At 39.6% G+C, this 25,215-nt stretch overlaps 1 protein-coding gene across 1 annotated transcript in view; it reads right to left on the bottom strand.

Moving 5' to 3' along the window:
- Nucleotides 1-671: 671 nt before the first annotated feature.
- KAT6A (lysine acetyltransferase 6A) overlaps nt 672-25,215 on the bottom strand; it is a 36,823-nt gene continuing 12,279 nt past the window's right edge. Inside the window, exons 4-18 of the mRNA XM_040087631.2 lie at nt 23,541-23,649; nt 22,857-22,972; nt 22,520-22,601; nt 21,622-21,757; nt 19,571-19,884; nt 18,128-18,246; nt 16,483-16,598; nt 15,480-15,621; nt 14,869-15,030; nt 13,854-13,947; nt 12,389-12,620; nt 11,080-11,290; nt 9,387-10,073; nt 8,349-8,670; nt 672-5,741 (exon numbers count right to left, since the gene is read on the bottom strand). Coding sequence (XP_039943565.1) covers nt 3,160-5,741; nt 8,349-8,670; nt 9,387-10,073; nt 11,080-11,290; nt 12,389-12,620; nt 13,854-13,947; nt 14,869-15,030; nt 15,480-15,621; nt 16,483-16,598; nt 18,128-18,246; nt 19,571-19,884; nt 21,622-21,757; nt 22,520-22,601; nt 22,857-22,972; nt 23,541-23,649 — 5,424 coding nt within the window. The 3' untranslated portion in view covers nt 672-3,159. The remainder of the gene's footprint in view (nt 5,742-8,348; nt 8,671-9,386; nt 10,074-11,079; nt 11,291-12,388; nt 12,621-13,853; nt 13,948-14,868; nt 15,031-15,479; nt 15,622-16,482; nt 16,599-18,127; nt 18,247-19,570; nt 19,885-21,621; nt 21,758-22,519; nt 22,602-22,856; nt 22,973-23,540; nt 23,650-25,215) is intronic.

Genomic DNA, 25,215 nt, shown 5'->3' on the forward strand with positions numbered 1-25,215 from the left:
CACGTCTGTGGAAACGCCTTCGGAAGGTTCTTGTGGCCAATGATCTTTATATGGCTCGGGTCAGCCCTCGGACCACAGGAGGCCGAGGCAGTGGTTCTTTCCCGAGGCGTATCACACTTGTGACGGGGAAACTCTAGCACCGATCACACACACGCTGGAACTGTGCTTCCCTCTAGCGTTTTCAGAGCTCTGAGCTTGTGGAAAAATGCGCAGCGACATAGCGGGATGGCACCTAAATTATCCAATTGAGCCTTAAAGCTGCAGGGCAAACCTTGCTGGGTAAAATGTCTCATTCTCTTCCTATTCGAGGTTCTCATTACAGATAAAAGAGCAGCTGACGGAGGTGGGGGAAACTTCAAACACAAACTGCCAGTTTTAAAGGACGCAAGTCAAAATCACAAACAGAAGCTGGTAAAAAACAGGACCACAGTTGGTTTTGGCCAGCCTTAGCAGAGAGGAATTTGAAGGTGGTGATTTCTGGAAAAGCTTCAAGTTTGTTCTTAATTTTTCTCTGATTAGCAATTCTAGATAAAAATTAACTTGAACAAGAGATCTCATAAGTGAATTCTCTTTTAGGTGAATAGGCCGACAGGGAATCATACTCCAAGGACCAAATATCAGGGACAGCATTCGCCAATCAAATGGAAGAAAAAAAAATTTACACGCACAACTGACATCCAAAATGGCTCAACATAATTTATTTTTTCATGTTAAAATGTACAGAGTTCTTTTGAAAGTACTTGCTAGAAAGGGGAAAAAAAAGTGATATTACATACAAGGAGAGGAAGGGAGACCATCCAGCCAGGAGCGTATGACATGGAGAATTACAAAGGCATCTAGGCACCCCCTTCCCCTTAGCTTACAAGTCACCATGAACAAAGTACAAAGAGGTTACAAAACAGGAAAAGCAAATATAAACAGACAGGAATAGACTTAGCTTCGTTTGTACATGCGGCTTTTAGAGGCATCTGGAGCTCCTATTCACACACTCTAGAGATCTCTTTAAAGAGAATTTTATCTTTCTTAAAATAGTTTTTAATATTCTACAACAAAGATAAAAAATTTTAAAGATGGAATGAAATGAAAAAGCTCTTATTTTTAAAAGGCATCAAAGTCACTAACAGTGAGGTTTTTTTTTTTAATTTCTTTTAGAAGATTACCCAAGTTATCTTGCTAAAAATACATTTTTTTTTTTTTTAAACAGAAGTGAAAAAATGGTAGGTACCAATATTACTGCGTTGGATAATTTCTTTTTATATATAGAAAAGAACTTTTTTTTCTACAATAGTTCTACAGTCACAAAGGTTTGTGGAAAAGGGAGCTGCCCAATTGATTAAAAAAACCCATACAAAACCAAACCAAACATAAAGGCAAACAAACTAAATTCATGGCCCTCATTTCAACAGCTTCTCCTCCTGTCTCAGACCCACCCCACCCCCAGGAAGCAGCGACACAGCTGAAGATCTAAGAAGAGAGGGCAGCACAGTGCGCTTTCTACATGGGTTATTTGGAACTGGAATAGTATATACAGAGAAATGGGGTCCTACACAGCCTTGTACATGCTCAAAACTAAACAGAAATAAAAAGTGGAAGTCCTTTGAATTCTGCTTTTTATGGTTAGCAGTTACTGGAGGAAAGTCCATTTTAGTGCATCTGAAGAAACCCCAACTTCTAGATTCTTTTGGTTTAAAAACAAAAGGAATTAGTCTTATTAATGTGTCTGCATTTCTACTTCATATACAATAAAAAAAAGAACTTTACATTAAAGGGTTGTCCCTTTTTGTAATGGGTGACATGCCAGCAGTGTAGCCAAAATTAACACAAATTGGATTTTGCAGTAATAAACAGCAAAATCCTGCCGCCTAGATCCTGCTATGGTGTTGGGACGGTTTCACTGCTGTAAAAGAGGCGATTCCCTTCTTTTCCCACACTAGATCAAATGTGTGGCTATTCCTATAAAATGGATATCAAATGCAGTAAGAGAATCAGGAAAAACATCACTGACCCCCAGAAAGCGGCACATTCAGCAACTTCCCACCCCAGAATAGGAATGGAAGAGTGACAAGGACACCACAGGGTTCTCATCCCAGTCACCAAAAGCACACTTTTTCTTCCAGCATTTCCCAAGCCAAGAAATTAACTGGGAACAGCTGCTTCTGAGCTCAGTCTGACTCAAAGGCTCAGAACCAAAACCCTCAGCAGCATTTCCAAGTAGGTACTAAAGCAGTCTGGGATCTCAGAGCTGTGGCTGACCCGCAGGTCACCAGAAGAGCCTGTAACTGTTTTCTTGTCCTAACAGACCATTACCCACCCTTCTTGTCCTCTTCACAACTGCCGAAGGGATACAGAACAAGTTCTCTCTCGAGATGCTTCCAGCAGTTCAGTGACAGAACATGTGCATGCATGCACATGTGCGTTCATGTGCACGTCTGGGTGGTAAACGGGATCATTTCAAAGTTACATTATATTTTCAGCATAAAACATACAATTTCAATTAACTCATCTACAAAAACACCAATGTGAATGGTTTATTGTTTACACCTAACTCCAAATTTTACTGAGCGAGAAACAGTCAAGGAAAATTAAAGATTTTTTCCTGACTTGCAGAAATAAAGTTTTCCATTTATCCCCTGTGTCCCCTTCCAAATCTTTCAATAAGTGCCTCCTGATACAAGTAGGAAATGTTAGGTGGGGTTTAGAGGGAAGGGTTGTTTTTCTTTGAGATGTCAAACATTTTATATGGCTGCAGCACTAGAAACTGCATACAGAGGGGCACAGGGGAGGGAAAAGGACATACATTGAAAATCAAATTTAGGAAGATGGTTTCACATTACACATCGTCTGTCCACTTTGTCAGCAAAGTAAGGCTCCTTTTAAATTATGAGAAGATTTTGTGCATGTTTCCCCTCTAAAAAACATCTGTGATTTTAGCTGTAAAATGTTTGACGATTGTGAAGAAAAGAAAAACAAACAAACAAACAAACAAACAACAAAAAAAAAGAAGACAGGCTTCCTAAAAAATAAAATAATCCAAAGAAAATCCCTCTAAATCTACAGCAATATTTTAACTGGAAAAAGGTCCATTTTCTCTGGTTCGTCAGTATAAAAGGTTCCTTTATTTATATTTATTTCAGTTTTTAGGATGCAAGTTGATCTTGCTCATCTTCTCATGTATGGTCCATTAAGAGACTGCTTGGGCACCCCAGCAGCATTCATGTAGCTGTGATGGGAGGGGCCAGTGTACATCATGTTTCCATGAGGATTTGGCTGCATAGGCTGCTGGGTATAGGCCTGGCTCCCCATCATTCCCATCTGCATCTGCATAGGATACTGTGCTGTCTGATTCATGTAGGCAGGGTTACTATGGTAACTGCTGTTCATCATGGGCTGTGTCATTCTGTAGCTGTTCATGGCATTCAGGGTGTTCATATTCATGGAGTTCACGTTGTACGGAGTGGTTGGCATCAGGTTGACTCCCATGTTCATGCCCCGCTGCACGGCCAAGGTCCGAGGCCCAGCCTGCATGGCGACAGTGGGGGGGCTGCGGCCGTACAGCTGCTGCTGGTGTGCGGTTGCTGAGGGCAGGGGGGCCGATTTGGAGCGGATGGAAATGTGTCCCTTGACTGGCATCTGCCCCTGCAGCCTCTGGGTATGGGGAATACCAATATTGGTAGCAGACATATTACACTGAAGCAGAGGAGATGTGAGGTTCATGGTGGTGGATGCCAGGTTTGGTGGGGGTGTCATAGTGGCTTGTGCTTGTGGGGTGCCAGCCAGGGGGTGAGAGGGAGCTAGCTGCGCCAGCCCTGTGTTGGAAAGAGAAACGCTGGTTGCATAGGAAGTCACAGCAGGAGAATGGCTATAAGGCATGGCATGAGGGTCCATAATGGTGTTCGTCAGCTGCTGCAACTTGGCTAAACTGAATGTGGCTGATGGTTGTGAATAGCTCCCAGCACCAAAATCCCCTGGAATCCTCTCATAGATACTTATGTTACCAGTGCTGCCTGATTCAGGTATTTCCATGATCATAGGTGCCGGGGTGAAGCTGTTGTTCATGCTACACTGAGATAGTGGAGGTTGCTGCTGGGGTGGAGGTGGGGGCTGCGGCTGCTGGGACTGAGGCTGCTGCTGTTGTGGCTGTGTTGTTGGTTGCTGGTTACTTGGGGGCCTTTCTACTACACAGCTCTGAGGTGACTTGATATTACAGTTTGCTGCAGGCTGGACACTGCTTTGCTGCATCATGCTGCAACTGCTGCCAATGTTTGCCATTTGCTGAGTGACAACACAGCTGTTCTGAGTGAGGCTGCTAGAAGAAGACAGTCCTCCATAGGAACAGCTGCTCTGGGAAGAGTTATTTCCACAAATGCTGCCTCCCATAGTGGAGTCATAGCTGCTGGGGTTTTCGTAATTCTCTGTAGTGCTCTCAATGCTGCCAAGGTCACTGAAGCCACTATCCACCACCTGCTGAGAGTGGTCCGATACTGAAGGCACATCCATCATGGGGCTGGTCTCCATGTTCTGCATAGAGGGTGCGGACAGGGATCCTTGTTCTGGACTTATCTGTGTGTAACTGCTCTCCAGAGCAGGCACATTTGGGCTGCTGACAGAACGCACAGACTGGCTGGGGTGGGACTGAACAGAGGATATTGGACTGTTGTGTTCTGAGGCCTGGCAATCTTCAACCATTGATATCTGAGGATCTTCCTCAGTCTGGGTATAACTCTGCAAAGTCTGACAAGCTGCAAGAGTTTCTTCACAGTCCTGGTAAGCTACATCATGCTCATTGCTTTCCTCCTGTGTCAAGGACTGGACTGCTTGAACAGTTTCAAGATCTAGTTCACTATGAGGAATCTCCTCCTCTTCCTTTAATTCAATTAATCCCTCTTTATTACTTTGCTCTTCTTCATGATCATCTTCAGACCCAGGGACACGCTCTGAACCCACCGATGTCTCATTGGAAGCCTGCTCTTCCTCAGAATCTGCCTCTGCTTCATCTTTTTCTTTTGCATCCTCTCTACTGCTTGGTATGCTTGTTTCTAAAAAACATTCTTGCACCTGAGACTCCTCTTTGACCCCTTCTTTAATAGGCTGTTCCTCCAATTCTTTTTTCTTCAAAGACTCTGGGTGACCATCATCTTCATCATCAGCATCATGATCTTCATTCTGACTTGTCGCCACTGCAACTTCCTCTTCCTCCTCATGGTCATGTTCAGGTTCATCTAATTCTTGCTGCTCTTCCTCTGATTGCCTCTGCTCCTCTAAAATGCGTGGCTTCTCTTCTACTTCCTCTTCTATCTCAGGCTCTTTTACCTCTGGCACTGGACTGCTGTTGGTGTCCACAGGAGAAACTGCTCTTACTTCACTGCTGGCTACATCTTCCTCTTCTGCCTCTATCTCTTCTGCTTCCATAGTCACATCTTCCTCTTTCCTTTCCTCAGTGAGAGGCAGGTCTTTCTGCTCAACACATTCCTCTTTATCTGAAATTTTGGTCTTACGCCCTGGTTTTGAATTAGCTACCACTTCATCAACTATTTCATCCTGAACTGATAGTGGCACCTCTTCCCGGTTCAGTTTAAAACCTGGTTTTCGACCAGGTCTTTTCTTCCAGTGGACTGGTTTTCGGCTTTTCCCTTTTGGCCATCCCTTCTTCTTTTTCATAGGTGTGGAAGTATCTGGCTCAAGTGAGGAATCTTTCGCTTCACTATTCCTCAGCATAGATAATGGTTTCAAGGGTGGATTATCTGAAAATACAAATTTAAAGACACTGTTCAAATGTTTTTGTTTGACCTAAGCATTCATGGAAGCCTTCCTAAACATGCCCAATATGTTTACCAACTTCAGTATTATCTTAGAAATCTATTAGAATTTATTTATTAGCTTAGAAGTATTAGTTTAGAAGGATCAAGGTCTACTCATTAGCGGCATGTTGCACATTACGTCTTCTAAGAACGTAAATGTTTTCAAGATTTTCCATGTTGAAAGTTCTGTGCCTTTAATACACAATTCAAATTAAGCTCTAAGCTATATAATAAAGTCCTGAAAAGACAAATTTTATTTATAAAATATGTTCACAAGTGAATGTGCTGCAGCGTACAGGAACACATGAAGTCGCAATGAAAGCATGTTTCCATTTAGATCTGTGTATCTGCTTAAGGAAGGAAGCATTTTCACCTTTTTCATAGCCTTATGCTTTTTAATGTCAACAGAAATACACAGATTCCTGGATTTGGCTAGTGATTTTTTTAACTGAAGGAATCATTGACAGGAAGCTGAATTTCTCTCATCTTTTATTTGATGAAGCAGGATTTGCATTTCAGTGACTTTCCAAACACTCAAATAAGTTCAGAGCTCATATAGCCAGAAATGAATGTGACCATTAACTGAGAACTTACTGAACAGTATAAGGCTTTCCCTGAATTAATTTTGGTTTGAACCTGTCAATTAAGACAGTGACATTTTATACAACAGTAAAAAGCAGAGGTACTCTTGCCCTTTGCTCAGACAGGGATTTACTTGAAATACCTCCCTCCAATGATAAGCATTCTGAAAAAATTCTGTGTATTAAAAAATAAATACTGAATTTTAAAAAAATCACCAACTCTTTATGTTATCCAAAAATAAATATCTGCAATATGCATAAAGAAAAGAAAGGATCTGGCACAGTCAGACAGCTTATTGTTGTACAGGAAGAAGGTAACACTATTTTCATAGTATTTATTAAAGCATTAACACCTAAACACGCAGAAATCAAACCCACCTCTTAAAAAATCCCATTACTATTTCTCTTTCCTGTCTTCCACATTTTTTATCTACTACAGAGGATCAGATTTACCATATTCACAGTAAAACTTATATGTAGAACTAGGAAAAGCAAAAAAATACAGCTCAGCCATTACCAAGCTTCATCTTCCCCTACACAACACTACTCAAGATTGCACAGATTTGGCAGACTATAGAAAAACTTGATTTTTGACACCACAGAACACCTTCTGTCTTCCAGAATGCCTAACCCTTACTAAATCTGGCCTCAAATCACCATCCTACACTATCCATTCTCACTGCTGTCCTGACAGCAATCAGAGCCAATTCAAATTTTCATCAGACACCTCTTTAAGAACCTGCAAATCTGCACTTCAGGGAAATCTTAAAACACTTTCAAAGCATTGCCTCAGCTAGACATTAAGTTCTCAGCAGAAAAATCTGGCCCCCACTCAGAACGTTAAAAAAAAAAAAAAAAAAAGAAAAAAAAAATCACAAGCAGGCTTCTGTAGTGATGGGAAAAGCTCCAAAATTTTTCTAAGACTCCTATAAACATTCCCACCTCATAGTTATGATTAACATAATCTAAATCCGAACTGTTTGTTAATTGCTGCAACACTGTATTTTTGAATTATCATAAGGCAGCACTGTCCCTCTCACCCAGCCTAATTTTTTATCAAAAGAAAAAGCCAGTTGCTTATGATGAATATGCTTAGGCAACTGACAGCACACTGTATTTTCTCTAGAAGTATTTCAGTTTTAATTTGTGCATGCAAAGGCATCTGCACTGAAGGCAAAAGCAGCCAAGAGATCCAGTGTGATGGCAGGATCAACAATACCCTAAAATAATATGGTCGCTACTTTATTACTTCAGAAGTTATGACCAATTTGCAGAAATTTGGGGGTGGGGGGGGAAGGAAAGGCAACAGAACTGAGACAAGGGAGCAGAATGCACTAAATGACAAGTATTTATAAAGTAGGTGAACCAGAAATTTATCACTGTAGTACAAAATGGGTGTGGGTTAAAACAGTGGCTTTCCAAGTACCATTTTTGACCCTGGGCACTTAAAGGACTATTCATAGTCTGCAAAAGACGATTAAAAATCACTGATTTTATAAAACAATATGTGTGAGTGGAATCTCTAAATGGGGATTCCACTGCATCTCCACCACAAAACATTCAGAAGTGCACACACAAAATAGATTTAAAACAACCAATCTAACAGATCTGTCTCCGACTCCATAGTCTTATTAATGATGCTGGAGTATCACAAGAATGTATTTAATGAGTAATCTAATCACAACAGAATTTAAAAAAACCAACGGTGTAAGATGACTGTGCATGTATTCCCACCAAGCAAACTTAATGCTGTCTGCACAAGTTTGCACTAAATCTAGTAAGACAGTTAAAGGTATGCAGCACATTTTCATAAAACTAGGGAATGTCTGAGGCCAGTTTGACTGGTAATTTATGCCTAACCTACATTTAAACTGGAAGTTACAAGCCAAAGAAAACAGCTGGTTCTTTAATGAGCTGTTACCATCCAACACAATCTACCAAACTTTCAGCAGCATACCACCATACATACCATTATTGTCATCAGACTCCTCCTCATCTCTGGACTTCCTCTTAGAAGGGGGTCTATGCCTGAGCGCGTCTGGTTGGGCTAAGTGCCGAAAGTATCCACTAGATGAAAGTTCACTCTCTTCCTCTTCCTCTTCATCTTCCTCCTCTTCCTCCTCCTCCTCAATCTCGTATGTAGGCTCTAATTGAGGCATTGGTCGTTCAGAGTCTGAGTCCTCAAATGGTTCATCCAGCACTTCTGTGGTTTCTGAGATTGTTTCAGTGACAACACTGCTGTTGTGGTGCTTACGCTTGCGGACCCGCCTCTTCCGATGAAGAATTGGTTTCTGAAAATGGAAGGTGGGAAAAGAGAAGATATTTTATCATGCGCAGTAGAAATTAAACACTAGATAAATACAAAACATGAACAGCAGAGAGCTTTCTTCTAGAATCCAGAATTCACTAGAAATTACTGTCTGGCACCTGCCACTAGTTAGAATTTAAACAGCTGAAGCTAACAGCCCATCCCTAACAGCTGGAACTTTAGACACACTACAGCACAGATGTGAATATCTTAGAATAAGGTGCAAAAATGATACAGAAAAGAACTTTTTAGTGCAGCATCCCATTAAGAAAGCATTTGCTTAGACACATATATAGAATTCAAATCTCCATGGTAAATAATTTCTAAGGCTTTACACTCTGATTTCAGTTGTTTAGAGAGCATATGTGTTTTGCAAGCTTCTTTCATAAGTAGACTGTATCTGTTTATATTCTGCTTGACTGAGAAAAACTTTAGTAACTAAGTTAGAAAAAAAATCAAAAGCACAAGACAGAAGCTAGAATCAAAAACGCTTCAAACTCCTACCTCTGGCTGACCAAAAACCACCACTAGAAAGTCAGCGGGAAGAACCCTGCAGAGAGAATTCTGGAACACTGAACGTGAGCTCCCTGTACACTTATTACAGACCTCGCGAACTGCACCATCCTTCAGAAAGCCCCAACATACTGACAAAACTGACTGGCTAACATAGTCAGAAAAAACAAGAAAGAAGGCACACACCTTTCGTTTCAATGTTGGCTTGGTGAGAACAGGTGGAGAGCTTGATCGAGGACTCAGAGGCTCATCATCCTCCTCTTCACTACTCTCACTAAAACACCTCAAAAGTGCCCTATCGGCATCACTGTAGCGCCGGGTAGCGCAGTCCTCTGCGAATCTACATTTCAGTGGCTCTGTGTTCTTTTTCAATTGCCCCCTCCACCTTTCCATACCCTCACTGTGCTGCCGACGGGGAATTGCAGATCTTTCACCTTTGCCATACTGTCCCTGGGAAGCTACAGATTTTTCCTCATCTTCAGTATATCGGCCTCTCGAGGCTGGAGATTTCTCCTCACATTCACCACATCTTCCTTGCAAGGCCACTGACTTCTCCTCACCATCACTGCACCAGCCTCGTGAGGCTGCCGATTTTTCCTCACATTCACTGCATCGTCCACTGGGAACTGCTGCTTTTTCCTCGATGGGCAATGCTGGCTCCTTCTCACAAAAGGGCTCATGAAGTTTTTTGCTCTTGCGGTTCCATCGACCTCTTCGCGATGGCTGACTGTTTGCAGGAAGACTATCCAGGGGAAAAACATGCTTGTTTGGACGTGCAGAATTGGCTGGAGCAACAATGTCTGGCTTTTTTTCACTCTCTGTTGGTGAGTAAGGCTCTTGCTCTTTCTTCTCCCATGACACAGATTTTACCATCTGATTTAAATAAAAACAAACAGATTTCACTCTTCCTATTTCAGTATAAATGTCTATCCTAAATTTGATTCCACAAAGGCATTTGAGGAAAAAGTCAGAAAAGTTTAACAAAAGTGACCTCTTAAAATCAGGGATTACAAAAAAGATTTGATCTATACGAGATTAATGTAGTGCTACCTGCTACTCCTTTCCTCACAGGTGACAATATACCTCATTTAGCTTCCCAACAAGTCACTTCAGTCAGCCATTTAGTGGTGTGCCACAACGCTAACATTACCTTGCTACATTCACACACAGTATTTGTGCAATTTTCAAGAAAAAAGTGAGAAAAACTTGAAGCTATTTTTCCATTAAAATGCACAATTAGTTTAACATAAAGATGGTAACAGCGGATAATTTGTCTCTTAGTATTCTACTCAGCACTCACCACCTGATGCAAGAGTGCAACTCCTTCACAGATTTTTCTCTAGACCATGCCTTGAAGTTTTCTCTAGTTCTACTTTCTATTCTGAAACCATAAAGATACATAAACTAACTCTGACTGCATTGCTTTTTATGATTATGACAAATGTGCAATCTTCACATTTGAAATTCTGTTGGCACTTGTGAGCCTGACATTTCTAAGTCTGAAGGGATTTTAGCCTGTTAGCAGTTCTAACTGTTTCCCAAGGGAAAAGTTCCCGAGAAAGCCTCTTTTCAAAACAATCTTGGCAAAACAACTATGCTTTTCCAAAACAATCTTTCTCCAGGTGGTGTTCTGCTGTTTCTCTATTTTCACCAATGAGATTAGAGAGGCGTCGTTCCTAGTCACCAATCATGTTAAGTGTGTATCAGAACACCTTATAAAAGGTGGTAAGAATTAGACAATAAAGCCTTCTCTACTCTTTGCCTTCTGAAAGACTTGGAGTCTTTTGTCTTTCTTTTGTGTCCTACAGCGACAGGCGCTGCCTCCAAAAGCATTAAGTATAAACTACATGCCACACAGAAATAAGAGATTCACTCTTACACTGGTCTCTGGATCCTTTTCTTTCTGCTTTTGTTGCTCTTCATTTTCCCCATCCTCTGTTTCCTCCTCTTCATCTTCAGAGACAACTGAGTTGGAAACTATAACAGGCGTCCAACGCAGACATTCTGCATCCACATCAATAGGTCGGACATTAGTTCTAAGCTTTGCCATGTGTTCCTGGATAAGCTTCTCCCGACGAATGATCACAAATCTGAACAGCAATAATACTCTGATCAGTAACAGGTGACAAACTGTACATGTTGCCACATGAAACAGATATATTACAGAAAATATATTACTCTCAATCAGTGCTGCCACAAGTAACTTCAGAGAGAACAGAAACTCATTAAAATAGTACAATTTGCAGTACCATCTGACTACCAAAGAAAGTATCTCTCAACTGAGGAAATGTCAAAATTCTTTCCACTTCTTATTAATGGCGAAGCCATTATCCTTCTGTGGGTAACAGTCAGCTGCAGAGTAAAATTTTTATTATGAACAAGGGGTATGCCATTTGAGGAATGGGCAACATAAGGTGAAAGCTACCGAAGGGAAATAAAAGGACTGCTCAAGAAAGTTGCAGTCCTACTACCATAGTGCATTTTGTTTAAGGGTCAGAAAGAAATATCACTGGTTAAAGGTACACTGTGAGATCAGGGCATAAAACTATTCTCAAGTTTTCCAAGTAAGTTTTAACTTCAACACAAACACAGTGGAATACAACCTCACTCACCAAACCGCTACTGTCTGAAACAAGACTAATTCCCAGTATTTCACCTGACTTGTTGGCTAAGCAAGCAGGCTTCCTCTATTCTATAGCAACACATTTCATCTCTCCCAGTGATCTGTCCCACTCTTCAAGCATTCCACGTTAATCCACACAGTTTATGGCATTTTTGAGATATAGAGAAAAGGAGGGAAACACCTATCTGGTAATTGACTGAAAATAAGGAGTAGATCTGCCTCTAGAGAAGGGAAGCTGCTGCTCTTTGCTCTGTTTGTGAGTGTACTAGACTGGTTTGGTTGAGGAATTCCAAGAAAACGTGACCAAGAAAACCAACTTGCTCTCTCTCACAGCAGCAAATTACTCAAAATTCCACATCCGCAGTGGTACACAGCTGGACATCTGAGCCAGCTTCGGCACTGAATAATTCTTGCACTGCACATGAGTACCATAGACTCAGTATCCGGACACTGAAGTCCTCAGTAAAATCAAACTTATTAGATACGACTTGTCTTCAAACACCATTAAATTTCAATGAAATACATCGAAAGGTATTTGGGATTACAACGGGACTCCTGTACTCACTGATCACTACGGAAGTCAAGCATTCGTAGGTGATGCAGAGTGGAAGTGATATCTTGAGGGCAGATTCCAGTCAGCTTACTCAATTTCTTGATGCTTAATTGCTTGTCACGTTGATGATAAAGGCACTCCAGTATTACACTTTTCCAATAAGCCATATATGACAGGCGCCCCAGGTCTGACAGGGGCTTCTCTGGTGATCCGGCTTGACCCTCACGCTTTGAAAGCAGATAACCTAAAGATACAAAAGAAAAAAGTTACAAAATACTAGATTCTGTTTCCACCCCGACTTCTGAAAGCCCTCACACAATAGCTTGTAATAGTGCTGCCTACAAGATTTAGACAACTGTGAAGGATACTTCGAGTTGTCGGGCCAATTTTTTATTTGCTTGTTTAAACTCCCCTTATTCAGTATGAGATTTCTGAAGTCTGCTGCCATCAGACACTGACTATAGGTAATGCCACGAGATGGCAGCAGGTGCCGACCTAGAAACTGCACCAAGCCTGAAGCACAACTGTAATAGCAATTTTAGAAATGACAAAGGAAAAACACACTCTTAAAACTAATATGACTAATATTTTTCTTGAAAATTCTCTACTGTCAAAATTCAGGACAGTAACTGGACGATATCAAGCTCTATTTGCAGAGATTTCATTAATTTAGAACTGTGATACATTGCACAGGTTCAATAAAGGCTGACAGGTTCAATTCTATCCAGTGAGATAAAGAGGGATGGATATAAGAAGATGACAAATGAGCCTTCTCACTCCTGTTCTAACATAACCTGCATCTGTTGATTTCTCAAGATACATCCTTGAGTTCTTTTGCTTCACAGTATTCTCAGGAAAACAAAGACTTATTTACTAAAGTTATCATTCTGATATAATCCTACCAGTAGATATTTCCTCTGAACATGAACTCCAACGTTTGTATGCCCACAGGGAGGGCTGTATTAAATTGCCCTAGGCATAATAAACAATGTATAGTTACAGGAGAAGTTTCCCATGACGTTACTGAGATACATGTACGAATCTCAAAATTACCTGAGTATTCAGAACTTAAGTATGCCTAGTTTTATCGCTCTTGAAGTTAAATGAAAATCTAAGACACTCATTCACCTAATCAAGCTGCTGAAGATTTCCTCAGGCCATGCAGTTTTACAGCTGGCTTTCTGTGTAAGGAACTACATGCACAAGACAAACTTCTGCTAAAATTACTATACTGAACATGCCTTTAGTTTCGACCTTAAGCTGCTTACACAGAAAACATCAGAGTTAAGGAAAAAAATAATCAAATTGTCTTTAGAGCTGAAGTTCCAACACAAAGAGTAAATGGTGAAGTTCAGATGATTTTGTGAGCTTTAGAAGCTTTCGTCCTGAGATGTGTTTTGAAAAATATTTGCTTCTACTGTTAGTCCTTTAAAATATGAAAAGACAGATTAAAAAAAGTAAAGAAAAAGTTCCTTACTGAAGTCAATTAGGAACCTGCCATAGCCCTTACGCTGGTATTGTGGGAGAATCATTATACAGGAAACATTGTACTTCTGTTGGCAGTGTTTTTCCTGTTGGAAAAAAAAGCATCACATTAAAAAAACAGATCAGTGAGAAACAGTCTAAGTTGCTCTGTAAAAGTGCCTAAGAAGTTCTATAGCAAAAACTGAGATAGGAAGCCACAGTCAGCTTCTTAGGAACAATAACGCCAAGGAAAGACTTCAGAGAGACAATATTAAAACCCCACCATCATTTCAGATAAGGAAAGCAAAAAGAATAAAAACCTGACATAACCTTCTGCTTAGATAGCATACAGTAAAGAACATTGGCTGCAAAGGAGATAAATTCTCAATCTGGAGGCAGCTAAATTCATTGCAAAAGACTGCAGTATTCCAGTGAGTCTTAATATTTGTTACAAGCACAACATACCAAAATCCAGTCTCATATCTACTGTTCAGAATACTAAAGAAAAAAGCTTCAAACAGAACCATTTAAAAATTATTGAAATAATTAAGGATAAAAATCTTAAGGAAAGTCCTATCTGAAATCTTGGCCCTGCTCTCTCTCTCTCTCTCTCAAAAAAAAAAAAAAAAAAAAAAGCTTCAAATCAGGTGCAAAGTTGCCAGACTCGTTTGGAAAACAATGTATATACAGAACAAAAGGTGAGATAAACAGAATTACCAAGCAGTTCTATCTCACAAACAGTACTACCCAATCTCCACCAAGAGCAGGAAGTAATTCGAAAAGTTTTTTTAACCGCTAGCTGCAGTCCAAGTTCTTTAGCAAGTATATGCTATTCAGTATTACAGGAAACTTGGGTTTACTAACTGGTAGTATCTGAATGTAATATAAATAAAACCTGGTTGCAACAGATATCTATACCTGTATTACATAATTTATTATATAAAATGCAAGAGGCTAAATTACAACTATTTAAAGAATCCAAAGCAGCACTGCTCATCATACCAAACAATTCATACCCAAATACTTACCTTGGAAAAGTAGCCAACAAGGTGACAGCCCTTAACATCATTCTGTGTCAGCACATAGAAAAGAAATGGCTCCACATCATAATAGAGAGTCTTGTGATCCAAGAAGAGTTTAGCTAACAAGCACAAATTCTGGCAGTAGATAGTGCTGACATTGCCATCAACCTTAGAGACATGAGGAAAAGTTCTGTCACTCCATTTGCTGTTATGCAAGGCCTTCAAGCTTCACCTGAGTACCCCCATACATTTGCAATGTCGTAACACGAGAGAAGGCTTCTCTGTCACAGGTAGCATCTCAAAGGACTTAAAACATGCACAGAATAGAGGCTGTGATCAAGTCACAGTTACAATCAATAGCTTAAGAGACAACTTAAAATTAATTTTCGTAAAATAAAAACCCCAGATTTTTACAAACTGAGTCTTCTGCGTTTTATGGATGAATGATCTTTACAAAAGGTCAGCTCCTACTGGCTGCTTCCTTGTTGTTCTTCACTCTTGGAAACTCAGTGTTTCAAGAATGGAGAGTTTTATGACTATGAAAAATTTATCATATGCTTAGGAGCTGAGGACCCTATTTTATAAATAAGAGTGAGTGGCTTCATTTTCTAACTTACCTCAAAGACTGATATATTATTTTTTCTGTAAATTTCATTTGCTGGAGGATGAAACCAGCCACATTTTTTCATATGCTGCTGGAGAATAGTTCTACTTTTCATATATTTTAGGCAGAATTCACAAAGGTACAATTTCGGTAGCCTGTAAGCAAAAATACAGAAAGAACAGAGACTGAAGACAGAGGCTTTTGTATAAATTTCCTCAATCCTGCCAACAGAAAAGTTGATGAAAACAAATCCAATATACACTGACCTTGTGTATGTGCTAATGAGGACAAAAGCACCTTACCACAGTTAAAGCCTTATGACACTTACTCTGTAACAAATGCATATTGAAAAATATGCGCCCTTAATGTCCTGCATAGTTACATTTACATTATGAAGTTATGCCAGAAGAAACAGATTAAAATCCTAAGGAAAAAAAAAACACAGTAACCCCTCCCAATTTTTGCACTAACGATGCTAGGATGGATAAATTGTTCCTATTCCCTTATTCTCCTCGTCATCACAGATGATGTCCCAGCTGTATGCACATACCCTTGAGTGATGGGTCACATCACCACCTACCCATTTGCTTTAAAACTGTTTTACATACTACACTGACATGAACAACTGGAATGCGAGGATCCCAAAATTCTTGTGATTTAACTCCATTTATATACTCTAGCTTGGGCTAGGGTACACAAACTCTAGGTTTGGTACAGCTAGAATAATTCCTCATGACAGACCATGTGTTCTTATTAAATGGCAGAATAAAGAGTTTCACATAATTTTCTTCCGCTAGCTATAGCCCTGAAAAGTCATTTCTCTTTCTAAATAAAGTTGAAAGAGTTTGCAGTTTAGGCAATTTGCTGAGTTCTTAAGCAAGAAAACAGCAAAGCAACTACATGTGTAGCGCAGCAGAACAGCCTTTCAGACCAAAATGTAGAAACCACCAGATTTCTATGCCTGCTGGAGTACAGCTTTCCCATAAACACTGAAAAAGAACAAAAAAAAGTCTTACCTTGAGTATTCCTGTGGATATGGGGAGGAGTACCAGGTTTGGATTTCGTATTTGCCAAATTCAATAACAGAAGGACAGCGGACTTGTGGATCAGGAGGCCCAGTCACCCCTACTTTCTATGCAAGGGGAAAAAAGCCCAAGTTTCCATGAATTTCCAAGTGAAAGACTTTTAAGTTTAAATAAGTTAACACTTTTTATCTACACAGTCCATCCTGCTCAAACTCACTGGCAATTAGGAATATGCAGACGTTGCTCCCTGACTCTAAAAACCAGTACCAGTCACACTTCAAGCAACCATGTAATTTACAAAAAGAAAGAATTTATAAACATTATCATACCATGTATCTCCACTACCATTCACAGTGTTGCATGTCATAGTTTTAAATACAAGTTAGTAAAAAGCTAAGGTCAACACAATCTTTTTTGAGTCTCATTATAATTTTCTTGTTATTTCAATAGCGAAGAACAGAAAGATAAACTGCTCCTAAGGTTAAAAACTAGAATATGCGAATATTTAACATCACACAATGGAGTCTTCCCAGCTCTGAGACTAAATGGACTACTGTGAATGTAGCGGCTACCAAACCAATATTCAGGCTGCAGCTACCAGCTTATCGTCACAAGTGCTGAAAAATTAAAGAAAAGCCTCACATTTATTATAAGAAGAAAAAAACAAAATAGAATATTTTTAACTACTCATACAACCATTTTTCCTCTCTCCCTCTGATAGTAACTGTGTATTTTATAGCAACTAAACATAAGCATATCAAATGCTCTTCTTTAAAAGAAAGCAAATGCTTTCTCAACTCATGAAGATTTTATCTCAAAAGACTCTCACTCACGAAACTATAGAAATCCGAGTATTCCCACTAGCCTTGCATTATAATATGAACCACCTGAACGGAAGTTACTAACTAATACGAACACTTTATGCAGGAGGTCAGTAACTAACGTGAAGAATACCAATGAATTACCTATACGCAAATTTATGCTAGCAGAATGAGACAGCTATACCCAGGACAACGGGTTAGTGTTTGAAAGGTAACATTCCAAATTAACATCTTGCTAAGCTTCCTAAGTGTGACTTGGTATCAGCAAAAGTCACCTCAGGATCTAATCCTAGACGATCTAATCCTAGGCATCCATATTTTGTGGAGCTGTAGATGAAAAGGAATAGAAACCTCTATTGGTAAACATCCATCAATGTGTACACAAACAGCAACGCTCTATCCTGTTCCAGAAGGAGTTAAAGTATCTAAAAAAAGAATGCTTTGACTACTCAGACATTCTGTGTGACCCATGCTGCTAGCAAACCATCCCATATTTTATTGTTTTCACAGTCCACGTTTCACCAGCCATTTTAACAGTTCTGAGGGGGCTAAAGCCACAGCCTTCAAGGTTTTTTAGCCACCTTAACCTCTTACACTCTTATGCTCACTTTTACAGTATCCTTCAAGCTCTCTTGAGGTCAGTTCTCCATTACTCTAAAGCAACAGAAATGAAGCACATTAGCTTCTGTGACAAGACAGACGCATCTGAAGTCTGTATGTCTTGTTATTTTGTTGTTGGGGTGGTGGTTTTAGATTTGTTTAAATTTCTTTACAGATTTGGTACTTATTGACAGACACTTAAAATTTAACTTTACCTGCAGTGCTTGTTCTTGAATATCTCGAAACAGCTCCATGTCTTTTTCATTTAAGACATCCTGGCTTCCAAAAAAACGCTCCTCCGTTTCTTGTTTTCCATCCCAGCTGTCCTGATTGTCTGTAAATAAGAGAGAAAATTTTCTTCACCTAACATTTACAAAAAAATACTTGCTTTTAGTGAAGTGACAAACAACATCTGGCTGTATTCACACGCTGTGCCAGTGTGTGAATAAATAAATGTCCAGGCACAGTGTGATGGTATTTCTATTCAGAATAGGCACCACAAAGGAAGAACAGGTCCTAGATTTGGGACCATATAAGTAGTATTGTCCTATATTTAAGCAGGTCCAAATATCACTACCTGGATATTCATAGTACCATGAAGGCATAAATGGCTTACTACTAAGCCTGTTTTTCACAAACAAGGATCACAATTATTTAAATGCCTTATCTGGTAAAACCCAAACCAGAAAACCTACAATTATCACCTTAGAAAGACCCCTTCAACAAAAACAAACAAACCTGAACAAAAAACCCCAACAAAACCCTCTAGACACTTCACCTCACTTCCAAAGCATTAAGTCACATTGCTGCTCTTCCAGCACCAGCAAGGTTAATGCAGGTAACTATTCTAAAGCTGTAAACACAGTATTTTATTGTGGAATATTTCCCACTGTCTGCTCACGAACAATCCAGAACCACTCAACAAAACTGAAAATATCTGAATAGAGAAAATAAATAAATGTCATAGATAATACCTTAAGCCAGAAAAGCAAACAAAAAACCAAAACAACAACAACAACAAAAACCCCACAAACCAAACAACAAACAAACAAAAAAAAACCAAAAAAACCCCCACAACACAACAACAACAACAAACCACCCCAACAAACAACCCAGGGAAAGCTGAACTGCATTCCAAAGGGAAGGGATAGTTTTCTGCAAGAAGATGCCCAAGCTGCACAAACAAGCTCCTCTGTGGCTGAGAAAATTAAGAAACATTTGCATGCATCCATAGACTGGAAACTCACGGGTCTTAAGGACTGGTTTTAGTTATCTGTTTTCCATTTCATACTTCTACCTTGCTGCTCTTAATTTCCATGAACCACTGCCTGTGTTATTACTTTAAACTGTGACACTATTTAGCCCATTTCCTAGGCTGTCTGCAAACACCTCCTTATCAATGGGCATTCTACCTCACTGTAATGATTTAACCCCTCATCACACCTTGCCATCATATATAAAGAGGCTAAGGTCTCTAGGATCACTTCCTTCTTCCAGCTCATCCTTTACCTCAATGCACCAAAGAAAAGTGCATTCCAGTGTTAACATTCAGCTCAGAGTTTCCAGCCTCTACGAATTCCAGTGACTTCAACATCCTAGCCTTTGAACATTTGCTTGGTATACAGGATATTTACACTGGCAGGGCGAAAAATCTTTACCTGTGGGCCATTCTGAAGTGCTAGATTTCCTGGTACCCTTCTTCCTGATCCTATACTGCTGAGAATAGTCTACCACTTCTCCTCGAGCTTTTCGTCCATCAGGGGAGGGAGTGAAGAATTTAGTAAGGCCATCGATAAGCCCTTTGGTTTTCTTGTTAAACTTCAAGGTGTTGCTGCCATCTCTGCAGAAGTCCAAGACATCTGTCTGTTCCAGGTATCCTCCTTCTGATGATGCCGACTGGCTGGACAGAGCCATCTTACGCTTCCGACCCCGACCAGGACCAGTGCGAACTTTGCTGAAAGGACCTTTTGATCTAAAGGATGAGAAGGAGAAAGATATAGTCAGAAGATCGGGTGAGACGGCCTACCATCTTCTCTAACATATTTTTTAACCACGCAGAATGTGAGCTGAAGAACTTAATAACACAAGAGTCTAGTGTACCTCAGAGGAGCCAGGATTTAACATCTCAGCGGACTATTTTTCTCTATACTGAACATTATGTCAAACTAATTTGAGTATAATCAAGAGATTTTCACCAAATTGAACACAACATTAAATTTTAAAATCAGTAACCAGAATGAATACATGGCACAGAAGGCTTCAATTTATGCAATCATTACACACTTACACTTGCCATTTGCCACAGTTTTTGTACTGATAGGAAATTGTTGTAAAAATGCCACAGAAAGTTAATACATGAAGGATGCGCCTATTAGCTAAGAACCGTAACACTGACGGTCATCTTAGCTGAAAACAGCGTTGCTCTCCAACCAGCTGCCATCTTTAAGACTGTACATTTTAAACCTCTATTGAGCTGGAAGTATTCACAAGGTGTGTGGATACGGCTTGGGGTGAATACGTGCATGCTGGGATAATGGTTGGTCTCAATGATCTTAGAATTCTTTTCCAACTCAATGATCCTATGATTCTATGAGATAACTGAGTAATCAACACTTTTTAATAGGAGTGTCCTACACTGGCTGACCATCTTTAGCTACAGTCTTTTCAGCTACAGCTACAGGAATAGACAGCTTTTTCTGAAGAAGACAAACTACACATCTTTGCTCAATTCAGATATATTTTGCAAGCAAAATGATGGAACAAAGGCAAAAAAAATTGTGATTCAGTCATGAAGTAAAAGAGACAAAACAGTAGAAGCAGATGGCTAGTTTTCCTTTTACTCCTCTGAATTATACTGGGAGTTTTCCTATGCAAAGTTATTGTGCTGACTGAAAAAAACCCAACATGTTTAATAGAGACGCTTCCTCTATGTTTTTAGAAGCATTAAATTTTGTAAGGTTGTCTTCCAGAACATCCTCTGGCGCTATTGGTTCAACTGATGGTTCAGTTGTCTTTTTTAGCTGATCTGATGTCCAAAATAGACGTTCTTATGACTTGCTCCTTCACTGTTTTGCACCCTGAAGGGTCCAGAGTGCTGCATCACAACCAGCACTGCACAGCAATCTTAATTCAAGGAAATTGCTTTGGCTGAACAGTTATACAAAGAATTCCTGCCCACCCTAATTCCCTGACAACTAGCTAGGTGCTCCACAACAACCATGACAAGGCTGCAGCAACGCAATCTGTCTCAGCACAGTAGAGCTGTCCACAAATGCAGAAACATGTGGAACGGAAGCAGAAAGGGGCCAAATATTTTCTGGCAGCAGTGTCAGATTAAATGTATGTCAAACAATCTCATATGCTTTATTGTGATTACTTAACTTCTTTAAGCAACAGAAAGGGCTCTTGAGAAATGCAAAGGAAGGCAATTATGCTGGAAGAAGGAGCTATCCAGCAAAAGAGTTTACATGAACCAAATTTGTCGACAACTAAAAGGAATAGATAAAAGATAAATAGTCAATTACCACAAAGAGTAAAAAATCCTGGTCAAAAGAAGCACTAAGGTTACTTCTAGTCTTTGACAGCCCTTTTCAGAAAGTCTGAACTGCTCTTAATTGTAAAAGAAAGCTTCTCAAAGTAGACTAGAGACTTCAGAAGTTCCCACTGTCCTACAGAATCTCACATCTTACTCTTCTTTATAGAGACTTACGCTGCATTTTGATTCTTTAACCTGTTTTTGGGACGTCCTATTGGGTTAGCATAGCGTCTTTTTATCTGTGCTGCCTTCTTCTGTAAAAATTTTCTTCCTTTCTTCCGTGGTCGACATATTTGACATATCCACATACCTATAAGACACAAGTCTCCATCATCAAATGCAAGAGACATCTATATGGGACAAAAGGGAGAAATACAGGCCTTCTGAGATTAAGGGCAGGAACAATACCAAAGGCACTGATTATCACATATACATGTTAAGAAGAATTATGTGTATGCTTCAACAATCTAAATTCAAGTCCTGTTAATATTCCCCAGCACCCAAAGGGTTCCAAACACAAAGGAAGTCTCCTTAATTGGCAGTACATCATCAGAAAACCATAATTTAATGGTTAATTATCCCATTATCTGCTTATGACTATACTACTTCCAACTATCATATCCAGAAGTTTTCTTGTAACTACCAAGGGAAGAATCTTCCATAGATAATCTGCTTCCTGATTGTAAAGAGAAGTTCATTTGTCCAGAATATTCTACTGTCCAAGTGCATATCACTTCAAAACCACAGGAGTCGCCTCTTTCTTTTGTACAAGACTATTCATGCAAACGAAAGCTGATCATCTTAATCTGTAGGGATCACTTGTGCTCCTCCAAACCTCAAGATTTTTTTTTTTCAAAACCTTTCACAGAGTTTCCTTCATAGGAAACAGAGATAGTGAAAAAACCTGATGTGAAGTTCTAACCCCTCTTTGGTTTCTAATACCTGAAAGGTAATTCCATACAAAAATGTGCTAAATGTAGCTAAAAGAGAACCAAATAAGTGAAAGCACTGCCTGTCCACTGATCTCTTCCAACATTATTGTAAATTATCCTTTTCACCACAAAGGCCTCACCTTTTGGCATCCTGGTAAGAGGAGGATCACAGCATTCCATGTGAAAGCCACGGTCACAGGAGTCACAAAATAGCATGTTATCCTGTTGAAGACAGATAATCTCTCTTTATATGTACAACAGCATCAAGCCCTCCATTAATTTGTCACCATTTCGGAGAACAGGCACATTGTTTTCACCTATGGACAATTCAAGGTATTTCACAGGTCTCAGAGTGACTACCCGACTAAAATAAAAACTACAGATATTTGCCTCTGAAGTAATTTTATTCTGTAGTTTAATATTAACAGCCAGAAAACTGGTATCCTCTTCCTTCAATCTTTACTCCACTATACTCACAGCATTTTTTCCTTGATCTCTACAGGAACTGCATGTTTTGCATTCAATACACTGCCATCGCAAGGCTTTCACTCGAACCGTCAGCTCTGGAGAGAACTTCAAACAGGACGGGTGACCTAGTAAAAAAAGAGAAAATTTTACTGGTAAAATCATTATACCTCTGTTAATGGTCATAGATAGCTCACATAGAGACTTTATCAATTATGTATTCCCATGTAGAATTTTGGTTATCCAGATACTCCTATTTTTAGGTCCCTCCAGTCTTACCTACTTATAACACAAACCAATGCCCTAGCGAGCAAATGGCAGGCCCAAATACAAAAGAACCCAAAGATAATTCTTCATAACTGAATTGAGAAACATAGTGAAACAGGTCTTCATTGCCACATTTTAAAAAAAACCAAAAAACTTCCAGGAGCCAAATGAATTTTTTGTGCTAGGTTAACTTAACTGTCTCCCCTCTGGAAGCCTAAGATTCAGCTGAACAAACTGTACTGTATGCCACAGAAGCATATCCCTCACGCCTGGGTTACCAGGAGTGACTACACTAGACTTCTCTGTCTTAAATGGCAAAATTCTTATTAGATGCATACTCCCTCTGTGCACAGGGCAGCACCAGGCAGTGTACCAGCTTTTCTGTCTCAAGGGAAGGGGATACCAGCAGCCCTGTAAATGGTCACCTACCACTGTTGCCACAGTCAGCACAAGAGATGAGCTCTTCAGGTTTCTTCTCCCGATTCTGCTCTTTTGTACCAAGGCAGAAACTGCAAATTGGAATTGGTTCAGCAACCGGCTGTGAGGAAAAGAGACAGTAAGAGCACTGGGTATCTCAAGAGAGCAAACTGTAATACACAAAATGACACAGACGTTTATATATCACATAGACATGATGTAACACACATCACGTCTCGAAGATTTTACCTGGTTCTCACATTCAATACAGCACTAACTGAAAAGAAGTTAGTACTCCAAAGTACAAAAACTGTAGAACTATTAACACTGTTAGGAAAAACTAAAATAAAATTTTCCTGCAGAAAATTATGTGAGTATGCTATTTAGCAATCACAAGCAGATAAAAAGGTGTGTTCTCTCAGAAGCTATGGCTGGAGTTAAGACACTGTGTAGAGAAAAAGATGCATTTAAGATGAGGCACAGTACTAGCAAAGTAAGAAATAGATATGAACTAGCCAACAACACATTTGGACTGGAATAAGCAGGACATTTTTAAATTTAAGGACTGACATTCTACATCCTCATCAAAGATGTAGCAAGTGCAATAACTGTTTGTTTTAAAGTGGTACTTGACCAACTAATAAGAATGAAAGGATGGCCTAATTTAACATTAAATGCTGGATTTCATTATCTAGCAAATTCTTTCTAATCCAATTCTGCACTTAAATCCCGTGATTTATAGTTTCCAGTGAAAAGATGTACACAAAATTTAATTTAAAAATACAATAAAAATAAGCTAAAATCACATTTAAAACACTGGAAATGGGAATAATGTTAGATTATGGCAAGGTTTGAGAAACATTCTTTGTACAGATGTATCAAGTTACAGTTAGTGATTTCGAACATGCCTTTTCAGAATCGATTCTGCAGGTACATACATGCATACTGTTAATTATTACATGGAAGCATATGCCAGAAATTCTTCAAGCACCTTTACTCTGCCTAAGCCAAAGCCGTATCCAGAACAGTTTCTTGCAGGAATGAGGTTTGTTTATATTATTGTAATACAGAAACTGAAAATTTGAAAGCTCTACCTTTTGCTCAGCATACAGACATAGCGCACACAGTACACTTTCGTGGTCCTTAAAGCACCCACGAGATGGAAACAACCTAAACACCGTGGGAATTTGCTGTTTCAAAATTATGCCATACAGCAGAAACGAAAGCCTGACATACTTCACGTAGAATTACAAGTATTTATATTAGCCCCTGGGTAAATCCCCAAGGTTACTGAAGTATAAATTATTACAAAATCACCTGCCCATCAAACTACTTCAGTCTGGAATATGTTCACAGGATTAACTGAAGGATTGCAGTTTTTGCTCCTTTTGAGAAACAGAGAAACAGAACAACTGTAGATAGATATGCCAAGCATACAAATCATTAATATCCAAGTAAGAGGGAGAAGCTAGCATCTTCACTGCCCACAGGCAGTATCCTTCCTGTCACAGTCAGCCCAGCAACATTAGCTGAAATCAGCTATGCAGGGATTTCCCACGCTCTTTTAAGAGAAAGAGGGGATCTACTGTACACAAATTGTTCTCTTTTTGTTCATGACTGGACTCTAGGTGCCAGGCAGCTAGCTGCTTCTAGTCAGTATCTGGTTTATTGGGGGGAAAAAAAAATC

Source organism: Hirundo rustica, chromosome 28 (genome assembly GCF_015227805.2).
Source record: "Hirundo rustica isolate bHirRus1 chromosome 28, bHirRus1.pri.v3, whole genome shotgun sequence".
NCBI classification, from domain to species: domain Eukaryota; kingdom Metazoa; phylum Chordata; class Aves; order Passeriformes; family Hirundinidae; genus Hirundo; species Hirundo rustica.